Source organism: Colossoma macropomum, unplaced genomic scaffold, assembly GCF_904425465.1.
Source record: "Colossoma macropomum unplaced genomic scaffold, Colossoma_macropomum, whole genome shotgun sequence".
Taxonomy (NCBI): Eukaryota; Metazoa; Chordata; class Actinopteri; order Characiformes; family Serrasalmidae; genus Colossoma; species Colossoma macropomum.
Window position 1 is genome coordinate 8,146,446 of NW_023494786.1, and position 13,966 is coordinate 8,160,411.

General features: G+C 37.9%; 1 protein-coding gene across 2 annotated transcripts in view; it reads right to left on the minus strand.

The window, feature by feature from the left end:
• Window positions 1-13,966, minus strand: part of tyw1 (tRNA-yW synthesizing protein 1 homolog (S. cerevisiae)) — a 96,868-nt gene that overhangs the window by 44,200 nt on the left and 38,702 nt on the right. For both annotated transcript variants that reach the window (XM_036559614.1, XM_036559605.1), the window contains exons 9-11: window positions 9,755-9,807; window positions 9,531-9,649; window positions 2,311-2,420 (exon numbers count right to left, since the gene is read on the minus strand). In XM_036559614.1, coding sequence (XP_036415507.1) covers window positions 2,311-2,420; window positions 9,531-9,649; window positions 9,755-9,807 — 282 coding nt within the window. The remainder of the gene's footprint in view (window positions 1-2,310; window positions 2,421-9,530; window positions 9,650-9,754; window positions 9,808-13,966) is intronic.

A 13,966-nucleotide genomic window follows, 5' to 3' on the forward strand; every position in this document is an offset into this window, starting at 1 on the left:
AACACACACACACACACACACACACACACACATACACATACACATATACATATATATATATATATATATATATATATATATATATATATAATTATAAAAGTAAAAATTATTTCAAAAGTGTCGCTCAGCTTTGAGAAGAGCATGCCATGGCCTGCCTTGCTGGTGTGTGTATATATAAAGGGTGCGGGAAAAACTCGATTCTTGGATGCATTGCGATGCGGACATGAACGATTCTGAATCGATTCACAAATGTCAAAAATCGATTTTCTATATATTTAATTTATAACGTAATGTTGACGGAACGCAAAAGGCGGAACTGGAAGTGGGTAAGTGCAGCGCCCAGACAGTCTCTGGTGGCACATAACAAAAACACAACTGGATGAGCGAGAAATCCGACCAGCTCCCTCTGCATTAAAAGCCAGGTTAGGTCAGGAGTCACAACACAAATGATAAGAAGAGCCATTTTGACCTTTCAACAAAGTCAAACCACCTTGGGAGCCGCAACATTTTATGTCCAGTATGTCTAAGTATGTGATAATGTCCTAGTATGGGCTAAAAATATAAATGAGAGCGCAGATTTACTTTACTCTGCTTTAAGCTTTAGCTATAGCCGCTTTCCTCCCATCTCCGCCAGAAAACTTTTCTTCAAAACTAGAAGAGTTTCTTGTAAAATGTCTCAGCGTTCGACTGTTTTACGAGGCTGAAGTCGCTTCTCATTCGCCAGCTTCTCGTTCTAATTTTCCCGTTCCACCTTAAATTCTGCCTTAGCCACCGAATATAACTGCTACACCATTTAAGGTGGAACGGGAAAATTAGAAAGAAAAGCGACTTCATTTTCGCAACGTTTTAGAAAAAGACAGTCTCTCATTGTAGATTTAACCAACCGCGCTGCTTATAAATGCGAATAAGTCCTCCAAATGTTCGTCTTAATCTCTGTTTTTTCATTCGCTACTGGCGAGGCCAGACTTCGGTGCTATGTGACCTGCTGTCTGCTGTCATACAACACACACATATACACATATTATATATATATATACACATATATATATATATATAAAAATACACACACACATACACACCAGCAAGGCAGGCCGTGGCATGCTCTTCTCAGAGCTCAGCGACACTTTTGAAATAATTTTTATTTTTTTAATTCTTGAAGTGAATGGAAATTGAAAGATAAAGCTGAATATTATTGTTTATGTATTACTATTATCATTGTTATTATTATTGTTATTATTATTGTCATCACCATCATCATCATTTTGTCTGGATGCATTTTAGTTTCTGATCGCTTTCACTCAGAGTTGAAGATGCTGAATTAAAACAGACCCTGTCTTAAAAGAGACCACCTTTACCTAACTCCCGCCCCTCCACCTCTTTCAGAGATAAACATATCCAGGTATGGAGTGGATTACTTGCTGATACTTTTCTGCTCAATGAAACCACTCTGGTTAGAGAGGGTAAGTCCTGCAAATTTTTAAGATATGTATATAATTTCTAGGTTAGCCAATTCTTGACTTATTGTATCTCTGATTTTAGGCTTCAGGTTAAAGAGTGGATTTTGGTTCGTTTTTGGGTCGGACTACTCGATCATGCTTTCTTGCACCTCAACGACCCACTATGGTGAGAAAAGGTAGGTTTTGCTCACTGACCGACCATCAGAGAGATACATGGGGGGGGACGGCTGATCTCTTGGGGTTAGCCTTTAGCCTAGCATGGACACCAGCCTGCTTGCCACACTGGTTTCCTCTCGCACTGCCTGCCAGTTCATACACTGTTCAGTTCTTTTTTTCTATTTTGTGGAATTTAAAATAATTAAAATGTACTTATTAAAAGCAGAATAGTCTATGATTAACCGGCAGTGGTTTACTGTTATTGTGAGGATCTAAAATGGTTTTATTTAAAATATGTATGCCATATTTTTTATTTCAAGCATTTAAATGCCATACCACCCGTACACCCACATTCACAGCTGATGGTAAACTTGCAATTTACCATCCCTTCATCCTACTTGATTTTTTTTTCTATAATATCAAGGGTCTACCACACAACCCAAAAAAATCTAGGGAAATAAAGCCCATTAAGACAATCAAAAAAATGAAAAAAAGAATTAATGAAGGTGGCTATGGCATTATACAAAGAAGTGTAAAAGAGTATAACCACCAACACATTACTGCCATCCAGACACTACGTGTATATACATACCTAGTTCTATAGGTCAAACAGTAAATTCAATAAATCTCACATGATTTACAATGAAGCCAGGATGAATAAAAAGTGCCAGCGAGATAGGCTACTGCCTGTTGTTACCTCTGAACTGGCGGATCATGTTCTGGTGGTTCTCCACCGCCTCCTGTAGGATCTTCTCGGCTGGGTCCATCTTCCAGCGCCACTCAGTACCCACTGGGTTGGTGTGGTGTCTACGGTGAAGGAACACGAGAGGACAGCTGCTGTGAGCAAGGTGCCACGTCTGAGTAAAACTCCCCTGCAGGCTCACCCTTACCTGCCCCCACAGCACCCCACAAATTAGCTTCCCATGACCCTTTCAGTACCATTCACATCAGCCGAAAGGGCACTTGCGTCAGAAAACGTGGCTCCTGTTGCCCTTCTGCTCCTCAAAGGAGAGTCATGTGGAGACTAAAGGAAGAGTGTGGTGAAAAGTCTAATTTACACAGTTTACTCCAAATGTAGTCCAATTAACTAAGACATGTTGGATGAAGTTTTATGTAGTTTTAACTGGAGCTACAAGGTTAATATATCTAACAAGTAAGGGGAACAATCCGCACACATTTTTGCATCAATTTGTTCTGAATTGATAAATGATAATTCCACTAATATTACAAAATTTCTGCATAATTAAATGGTTAAGATGTAAACAGAGTGGTTTGGTATGAAAAGCTCAATTTTAGAGAAACTTACCAAGTCAGAACCGCTCACAGAGGTAGTGATGGAAACTTGACGTCTGAAGAGTTTAATGCCGCTAAAAGCTCCCTCACAGAAAGTTACTAGACAAAGTGGCTAAGAATACTCTTGTGATAGTCTTGAGATGAGGTTTTGGCCTAAAACATTTTTCAAATTTAAAATTCATGGTGGAGAGGTACGCGCAGGGCGCTGTAAGACAAAACAGTCCCCAAAGAAAACTTCTTCAGATTTACAACCATTTTACCATTATCAACATTACATATAAAAAATCTGAAGTCCAGTGTGGGTTCACTGGTGCTTCTGGATAAAAAATTTAATTGGCTATATTTATGTCAAGACATTATGTTACATTATTAATGTTGTATACATGGTGACCCCTGTTTCCTATCACCACCACTGCAAATAAACCCAAGCAGGTCAGTTTTTCCACAAGGAACCATTTTACATCAAACCAGTCTGAATGACTTTTACATTTCAATCACTGAATTATGAGGAAATGTTGAAATATTGTGGAATTTTTCTTTAGGTAAACTCAAATAGATTTGCATATTTAGTTTCTTACACTGAATGACATACTGCTTTCGTATAAAATAGACAAAAGTAGGTCACATAGGACACAACAGTAGCAGCCATTGAAGCCATAATTCTGTCAAATTCACAGGTGTGTATTTATGTTCTGAGAGCCCTATGTTCCCCCTGCTCTTTATATCATAACCAGCCGTGAGTGATCATTATCACGACAAATTATACTGCTTTGCATCACATGTCAGAAAAGCATATCGAGGATACTGTCAGTAGTTGAAGATCACTCACCAACTTTTTGATCCATTGCAAAGAGCAGAATTAGTCCAGTATGCTGGATTTAGAGCACTGCAGCATATGAATTAAATAATCACTGCATTCTTATTTTTGAAGCAAGTATTTTTTGAAAAGTGGCACTCATGGTTATTTTTTGTCTGGTCCAGTTTATCAAAATTCAGAAAAAATAAATATTGTGATGCATATAGTGTATTGTGAAAATGGCATTTTATTGTTGCCATATCGTCCACCCTTAATCTGATGCCTTATGATAACCTAAGAAAGGGTTTCTAAGGTCATGGTTAGGGTCCAGGAGTCACCAAAGCTCACAAGTGGCCAACAAGGAGCAGATTGTTTAATATAAATGCATTAGTCTTTAGCTAGGCTAGCATCGGTGAGCTAATTAACTAGCCAAAAAAACAACAAAAAAAAACTTTGTAATGTACACCATTTTTTTGAGAAGTCACGTGTCACACAAAAACTTAGTGAACAGAGTATCAAAATGTAAATGTTTTAAATACACCAAAGGTATAGATGTTGAGTCTTATTTTTCATGAAAATATTGAAATATGAAAAATATTGATTACGGTAAGATGGGGCCATGAAAACAGAGTTGCTTCCTAGAAAATTATAACGAGAGAACATAGGTCACTGAAAACATGGGGTTGTTTGCTAGAAATTTTCAGTGAGCAAATAAAGGGCTCTGGGAACACAGGAATGTTCAAAGTATGTCATACAGATACATTTTGATGTAAACTGTGTAAAAGTGAACACTGTACATATTTAACCAAAGTTTTCCTTGAAAAAGCAAACTATTTTAACCCATATACACATCCACAACTCATCCAGCCACCACTGGACTAAGGGTGTCAAGCAGCACATATTCAGCATGAGCATTTCTTAATTATTTGTTGTAATTACAGATTTGAACAGCATTTTGTCAAAATGTTACTTTCGAAGTGAAAATTATCCTGATAACGCTCTTTAACACCAGCAATAGCATGAAACATTTAAGTGCTTTAATAATTAGACTTTTCCTGACCTACAGTGAATCCACTCCACGCCTCCCGCTGGCTTCATATCAGCCATAATCATTATTCTTCACTGCAACAGCTTCCAAAGTTGTAGAGCTGCTGTTTGCCTGCAGGCTTAAAAGCTTTCCCTCTAATTCCTCCCCACTGCTCCCATTTACTCTAAAAAGGAGCAGGAGAGGCAGCGCAGTCTCAAATACACTTCACAAGAGCTCTCATCACATTCATTTTCTCAAGTATCCCTCTCAACCGAATTAACCTTCCAGAACAGAGTTCAACATTTCCCCTCCTTTTTCCCCCTCAGAAACAAGGACCAAAGCATGAGCACATTTAGGAAATGTCCCGAGCATGTTCACGTTTTATTTTAGTGACAGCTACGAGGGCATGTAAGGATAGGCACAGCGCGCAGTGATGAACCAAATGAAAAGTAGATTAGCCGGCTGCGGCAACCGAGTCACTATGGCCGCGAGAGAAAAATCGGCTCGACACGCTTATGACAGGATCCAATAGCCTGCTGCCTTTCAGAAAAAGCCATGAAAATAGAACTGCTTTGAAGCATTAAAAACACTCTCTTTTATAATGTCCATAAGCCATAAAATTGCTGATTGGTTGATAGGGAATATTTAATGAAAATTGGCAGACATTCTCAAAAGCAGAAGCTATACGGCCTCAAAGCCTCAACTGTGGTCTCCTGAACTGCTACAGTCTTTAAACTAGGGCCCTACCACTATAACGCTTGGCCAATAATATCAATGTCCTGTGGATATTTCAGTACTGTTTACCCCCTTACACAACAGAAAGGAGTAAGGAGACGAGGAGCACAACAAAATAAAAGGTAAAGTAAATTAGCTACCTAGCTAGTTAGATACCCCAGTTTGGTTCAAACATTTCCAGGGAGACAAGAATGGAAGGGAACTGAACCCTGATCTCCTCTGTGGGATGCAATGGTAATATCCACTAGGCTAAATAGCTGAGTTGGCTTTAGCATCATGGATGGGGGAGTAGCTAAGTAGTGAGCTACTTTTTGTAGCTAACTACAAATGTTTGTAGCTAATAGTTGTAGCCACTACAGTTTTATTAAATGTAGCTAATAACCGTAGCGGCTATACATTTTTTTATAGCTACAGTGATCATTTACGGAACAATTTCGCTACAGTCTTCAGGCAATCTACACCAAATCTGAACTACAGAGCGCGGTCATTAACTGGGCTGGTGGCAATTGTGCAATCCTGACTGAGCTGCGGACAGTTCGAGCAAACCGTCAGTCGCTGACCCCACGCGCTCATCACCCCTTACTAGCAGGCTTAACTCAGGGTCAGCAACTGAAATGTTAAGAAGAACCATTTTGTCCTTTCAACAAAAATGAGACCACCTTGGGAGCCACAACATTTTATGTCCGTTTTACCATCTTGGCTGTAAATAACTCTCAGTATGTGCTAATGTGCTAGTACAGGATAAAATTTTTTTTAATAGAAAAAAAGAAAAAAAAACTACTAGCGTCAATTTCATTTTTTTCACCTTCTTAACTTGCGTTGTCTGTTATGAGTTATCAGAATTTTTAGCTGTTTAAAACTGGTACGCATCATGACAATTTCATATTGGTCAGGGCATCAGACACTGCACTAGACAGAGTAAGAAGTGTGGCCACCTTTTCTATATGCCCCACGTTTGTTTACAGACATGTGCACATTTAGGTGTGCTTTCCCTCACTGGTCAAAACCGGCCTGAGCACCGTCTGCAATACACCATCATAGGATAACTCAACATCTGCGTGGCGGAAGGTAGTCATCCTAGATTGAGCCTTCAGAGGAGATTTGTAGATTATACGTGACAGTCCTCCTCCAAGGCCTGCTCTGACAGAGACCTTTTAAAAAAAGAAAGCCCTGCTCCTTCACTCCCATTAGAAAGAAACTTGCGTGCTAACTCATGTCTTATCCACTGATGCCAACGTGAATCAGTGTTGCTGCATCTACCTTCGCACTTCCATTTAGCCGAGCGATTCGCTGCGGCTGTTTGCAGGAAGCTTAGAGTCCGTCTGTGGCCAGCGGCAGCATCAGTCACAGCCAGTGTCACCGATAACGACACAGAGGAGTGCTTCATGTCCCCAGGGCCAGGAAAGTGTATTGATTCGACTCCGGAATGCATGAAAGGTGAGGTTCCGCACTGAGATTCCAACAAGAGCTGCATAACTAAAACTGCATTACAATCTTGCCTTAATCACAAACTGTGGTAAGGCAGTTAACCTCATTCAATATGTACCAAACTCAGCCAGTCAAACTTTGGAGACGCCACTCTGCAAAGAGTTTGTTAACATTTTTGGATCATTCTACCAAATTGGTGCAAAGTCAGAACTGAAAACAAATTTCAGACTTTTAACTGATCTGACTTTTGGATTAAAATCGGAAATTGGATTAAAACACAACATAAGCCTTAATTATGATTCTTTTATTTCATTAAATGATTAAACATTCCATTGTCCATTTGTTGCTATTAAAACAGTCATAACACTAATAAAACTTTACCAAATGTTTTGGTAGTGACTGTTTCAGTACTGACAATTTTAGCTAATTTTGAGCGGAACTCAAAAACACTAGCTAGTACATGACTAGCAAACAGCTTTAAACAACTGTATACACATGAAATCATGGAATGTTTCATAAAAGCACAAAAAAGTTACTTAATTACAGAAAATGTGTGTTTCAGTAGTGAGTGTTCTTAATGTTATGCACTGAGTCTCAGACTTTGGGACACATTTTCTTTAAAACAAAGATCTAACTGCTCACCATGTGGCCATGAGGGACAGGGATGCAGTCTCACTTACTGGTCTTAAAATGCAGGGGTGTGGCTAAAATAAGGCTCCGCCTATGGACTAAATCTCTGTTTCTGTAGTGATGTGAAAATGTGGGACAGCATGTTTTAAAGTTTTTTTAAGTTTTGAAGTTTTGAAGTTTTGAAGTTTTGTTTTTAATTTAAAAATTAAACTTTTGATAAACCTAAATCTATCAAATTCTCGTTAAAAGAAATTAAATAGACATTTAAGAATCATTGAAAAAAGGCAAAATAAATGTAAATTTTATTTTCACAAATTCTTCAATTTCACAAATTCAGCAATTAGGGCTTGGACAGTTACCTCCCAATTTAAAGTGCCCTATAAATTATGAGCTTGTCTATATTTAACTTCTTACTCTCTCAATTAATGCTTTGGGTTTAAAGAGATCATAACAATCTTGTAAATCTTTATGGTCTAAATACTTTTTTTAATATATATATTTTTTTGTTGTGGCACCACAGTTTCAGCTAATTCAGTAGAATTAGGCATAAAATACATAAAAACCTATAAAACTTCATGTTCATCAAAATGTGTTCATTGGTGTGAAGAGGTTTTTCCTAAGTAATAAATTAAAGGAGTTTTCTTTTCCAAACTGTTGTTAAAAACACAAATCAAACTGAAAGCAGGTTTAAACAGCTCAAAGGTTTGAGTGCTAATGAATGACATCACAGCAAGGGGGATAAAATACATGGGACATTATTCCCAAATGATTGGATTACATGCGATTCTGGAAGTGATCTCCGTTTTCTAACAGACACATTTCGACGCGGCGCTCCATGTTTCTGAACTTATCGGCAAGCATTAGGGAGGTTAAATGTCGCAACGGCTGTCCGGCGCCTACCTCATTGATCTGACGCAGGGGCATCCCGGCTTGTTCGAAGCCCCATACAGTGAGGAGCACATTGAACGTTGTTTCACTCAGATTGCTTCGTCCTAGAGAGAGTTATTACAGAATATTCGGGGTCTCTTTCGAGTTACTCTCCCTGTAGCACTGTCACAAGTATTAACATGTGAGTTTGTTTTCCCTAAAGCCCAAAGCGGACTGTGTGATAACAGTGATATTGTATGTTTATTGCACTGCATGAAATGCTGCAAATAAAGTCTTGGCCAAATTCCGTGGCAGACTGTGAGACTTCAGGCTTGCTGAAGGTCAGACTATATGATGAAGATTTATTGGTGAAAATGGCAACATTGCCATTTCAAGACAGATCACCGCACATGCGAGTTGAACGCTGGGCCAGGCTAGCAAATGAAAGCTAATATATAACTCGTGAGTAACAAAGTTTTTACCTTAATGTATCATCTCTATCTCTCTGTCATAGCAGAAGTCATGTTGCCAGATTTTGGATACTAACAACTTTATCTTAGGCTGTATTTGGTTACAAAGCTGGCTACTGTTGAGCATGTCATAATAAACGTTCAAAGACCACCAATTTTAACTCACCATCAAATCATTCTTTCACGATTTGCAATTTTTGTCTGTGACAAGCAGAAGCTCACCTCATGTAACTAACCAAATGTTTGAAAACTGAGATCAACTGATCAAATAAGAGGAATCAGATGTGCTTCTGCTTCACTAGAATAAAAACTGCAGCCACTCTGGCCCTCTGTGGTTAAGATTGTTGACTTCTGCTTTAATGCATATATCACTGTTGTTGGAAAAAAACCTTGTATCTCCATTTTTGATGTTTTTCAGTTTTTGACATAATTTCAAAATACTTGTTGCCATTTCCATTGTATGTAAATTTTATGATGAATGGACTAAAAGAAAATGACCCAAAATGACAAAATGAAAAAAGTCTGGTTCCATTGACTTACATTAAAAGTAAAGCAGGTTTATTCTATCTCCTGTACCATTTTGGAGATACAACGTTTTCTTCCGACAGCGAGATGTTGTAAACATAACATGTTAAGTGATTGCAACCTGTCAGAACAAAGACTCGGCTTACCTCCAGCAAAAAACACACTTGTTGGCACAGGCCAAACTTGGAGTGGTCTCCATACAGCGATGAGATTCTATCCCATAGAAAGTATGCTTATAGCACCCTCCTCTGCCTCTCAGCATTGACTGGAAAAAGACAAGTTATTTCACTCCCTTCACTGTGTAAATAAAGTCTTGTAAGCTTAAACAAGCAAAAGTATATCATATAACAAAATGAAAAGAAGTGTCTACCTTGGTCCACCGACAAAGCTTCACTCCAGAGTGACTTCCTATGAGTTTATATCCTACACAAAAGACAAGAAAAGAAATGAACACTGAGCCAATTAAGCACCAGCATATCTAGACAATAGTGCAATCCATAAACAGTCTGGCAGTACAGTAATGAGTCAGAATTTATGCATTTCCACTGGAATGTATGCTACAGAATGTAAATCAGCTATTATTCTTCCACTCAGAACACGGCAGTGACAGTGACCTGAATAATTATGTTTGCCCACTTTAAAGATGTACAGCTGTGAGAAAATGTTGTTCTTCAAAACATAATTCTTTTCAAATGCATTACAGTCTGATCAAATGAGATTTCAGAGGACCCTCACAGAAAACTTGTTGAGGCTCATAAAACTGGAAAGAGTTATAAAAGGATTTCTGAAGACGTGGGCCTGCATCAGTGCACAGACAGGCAGACAACAAATCGAAGAAATTCAGCACTGGTGCTACTCTCCTTAGGAGTGAGTGCTCTACAAAAATCAGAGCCTGCAACATTCTGTCGACAGACAAGACAAGAATTTAACTTTTTGGTAAATGAACATATTGCATGTTTGAAATAGGGCTGTTGAGTGAAAAAATAAGTTAACTGCGAATTTTGACCCTGAAGAAAGATTTGTTCTATTTAAAAAACAGTGCAGTTTGTAATACATACACTAGTAATAAAATAAACTTCATCAGAATGTATTTATCAGTAATTCAGTAACATCAATAATAACATTTTTATCATGTAAACACAGAGGTCATTTGAACCTGAAACATGAACCTGAACATGCGATTTCCACAGGAAGCACACAGTTTCCATTTTTCATCATGTTCATTTCATGTCCAGGAAGAACAACAGTGGCTGCATGTACCAATGAGTATAAGTGCGTGCGTATATAAATTAAATCATATATGGACCATTCTATCGATTTACACAGTATACAGACCTTAGATATTTGCAAGGATTATATTATGATCTATTTAAACCCAAAGCACTAACTGAGACAGTCATAAGTTACACACATACATCATTATTTATAGGGTATGTTTTCCTGAGAGGTGGCTGTGCCAAACCCTAATCCTTTAAACTACTGTGACAGCAGGAAAGCAAATCCGAGACTAAACCACAGAACTCACATTTCATGTTGTTGAAGTCTTTTTGGCTGGTTGAGCTGCAGCGGCTCTGTCTACGGACATTTTCAAATAAAGCTTTTTTTATTCAAATAGCTCACTACAGCAGCTCAGCTAACCACACTGCGCACTGAAATATACATGGTAGGACAAAACAGTCTCTCTACAGCCTATTTTACGAAACAATTAAAAATAAAAAAAAATAAAAAAAATCACTATATTAACATTAATACCTTGTGATTGTATGCAGTCAGAGTAAAGTTGGCATACATAGACTTTGTAGCAAATGCTTTTTTTTTGCCGTTTTTCTAGCCTGTGTGTATGAGTACGAGTCAATGATCACAGTATTGGGCCCTATACCAGTATCGGTATCTATGCATACTTAATAAAATAGAAAGCCTGGAGACAGTGTGTGTGTGGAGTCAATACAACTATTAATAATACAAATAATAAATCCAGTGGAATATGGTACAATTATGTTCCCTAACTAAAGGAACTGAAGACCCCAGGGACAAGAGGGATACCACCCCAGTGATAGTTTAGCACGTTTTTCCTAAAAGTGTACAGAAAGGCCATTGTCAATAAAAGAGATTCACCAATTACTAAATACAAGCGTTCACATCCTTTTACTAAAGGCCTTGACAGTTTAAAACAAACTACAGTTTAAATATTTATTGTTATCACTTGAATGAAGATCAAACCACAAATGAAAAGTGATTCAGGCAAGAATTTCAAAGCGTTCACAAACTTTCTCAGAACTGTCTCAGGACACTTTATAATTAATTATTTGTGATCATGCTTATTCTGTAATTATGACTTAGTCACAGGAACAATCGTAAGTGCAGATCATGACGAATTCACCCAACTCATTTTCACTTTTATGTTTTCTGTTATTTTTGGCACTGTTTATAAAAAGAAGAGAAAAACAGTTGTTGACCAAATACTTCAGCACATGGGTACCAAGAGGCATGGAAGAGACATCATGCTCTACCAGACAGCTTTCACACAACTTTAGAAAGAATTACAGATTGTACCTATTTACTAGATTGTTTCACTTCATTAGCACAATTCACTTTTAACAGGACATTTCGTCTAAGCTTTGCACAACTACCAACTCTCTTCTTTAAATATAATTGGCTTGTAGTAATGTTTGTAGGAATGTATTACCGCATTCAATGAAAAAATTATCCAGCAATATGGCTAATGCAGCTAACCTGAAAAAACAGCACTAGTAAATAAACATTTTATGTTTTCATGTATTAGTAGCATAATTTTCAACACCTACTAGGCTTTAAGAACAAATTTTAAAGAACAATTTCATCACAGACTGCAGACAGTGTGTCAATTATCCATGAAGCAGAACGTCGTGATCAACACAGCCCCAGTACTGAGTACAGATGTCGCTGAACTGATGACAAGTGGCTTCTTCAAGACTAAGCAAGCCCCCTGCTGCAAATGCACAGGCCTTGATCAAGGCCGACTGACATAAACTCTGCCTGGAGAACTTGACTCTCCATCTAGCAGACCTCTCTGATGTCAGCACATCAAACAGCATACTTTTATTGGACTCCTTTAATCATCCATCATTACTGACAAGCCCTGCACTTCAAATCAAAGTGCATGCAGAATTTTTAAACCACGCTTAATGTACATACTGGAACAATATCTAGAAGCACAGAGAACTATGCCATTCTGTTACAAAGAGGCAAAAGAAAGATCTACAGTTCTTAATTTAAAGTTAAATAAAACAATATGACATACAAGAAGAACTAACAAAGTCTGAGAAGGGTTCTGTTTTTGTTTCACAAAAAAACACTTTATATTTATATTTAGGGTTCAAGTAAACATTTGCAAAGGAGAAAACATTTACCGACCCTCAATTTTACCCCTCATTTAATGTTGGGACATTCATGCAAATGCAGACATGGCAAGTTCAAACCAGAGATGCCCAAATGCTTCTCCTGAAACGTCACCACCCAGCACACCCAACTCATTCAATTTCATTCTAAAAGCTTTCCAACTGACGACAAAGCTTGAGCTCAAATAAACCATCATTACTCGCTGCTACTTTTATTGACACGTCATAATAAATGTGTTTTCTGCTTTCTTTTATTTACATTCATTTGCCTCAACCCAATGCATACACACGCAATCAATTTACATTCTGTTTGCTGAGATGTGAACATATGATTGTGAAAACTAACAACTTGCGGTCAGCTAAAATAACTGCGGTCAAATGTTTTACCATTTATGTTTGAGTACTTTCACTTGCTTTGCTTAAGTTTTACAAAGAATTACTGGGATCATTTTAAGTTTCAGTATTTATTTTTGATAGATATGAAAATAAGTTAACACATTCTCAACTGTAAACAAACTTAAATATGACATTTACTTGCAAATTTTAATGCACAATTTCTACTTACTTGCTGAGTTTAACGAACTGCGGAGGAGTAACATATTTAATGTACCTTAAGTTTCACACAGGCTTTCACACAGTGTTTTTTTTTTTTAATATGTTCACAAAACAGGCCATTACCAGGGATGTTCAAACTTTGTCAGACAACTATATGCACGCCTGCAGGGGTTAAAGCCCACAACTTACTGCAACCAGTCTGAGACTAGTAAGACTTCTTCGTGAAAAGTAGCATGGACAAAAGTTCAGCCTTCAGGACGGCAGCGACTGGCGCCTTTATCAATGTGATGCAATGTTGTCCATTTTCACAGATAACAGTGTGTCACACAGTATCAAAAAACTCTACTTGAGATTACGTAACAACTTGACATAGAGACCAGTGTGTGAAGAGTTAAGTATGCAGTACGGAGAATGCTAATTGGTAGTGAATAAGCTTCTACTACTTGTTAGCTTCATAAGCCTCATGACTCCAGCGCAAAACCAACAATGCAGACTTCAGGTAGTGTGTGTGTTACTGCAGCAGAGTCTATGCTGCAGTTGCAGTACTTCAAAGTTCAAGAGTAAACTGTAATGGCTTAGGAATCTGGTAGGTTCATAAACAGTGTACTGGAGAGCCAATCAGCCTTGAGTTGAACCCAATGTAAATTTAT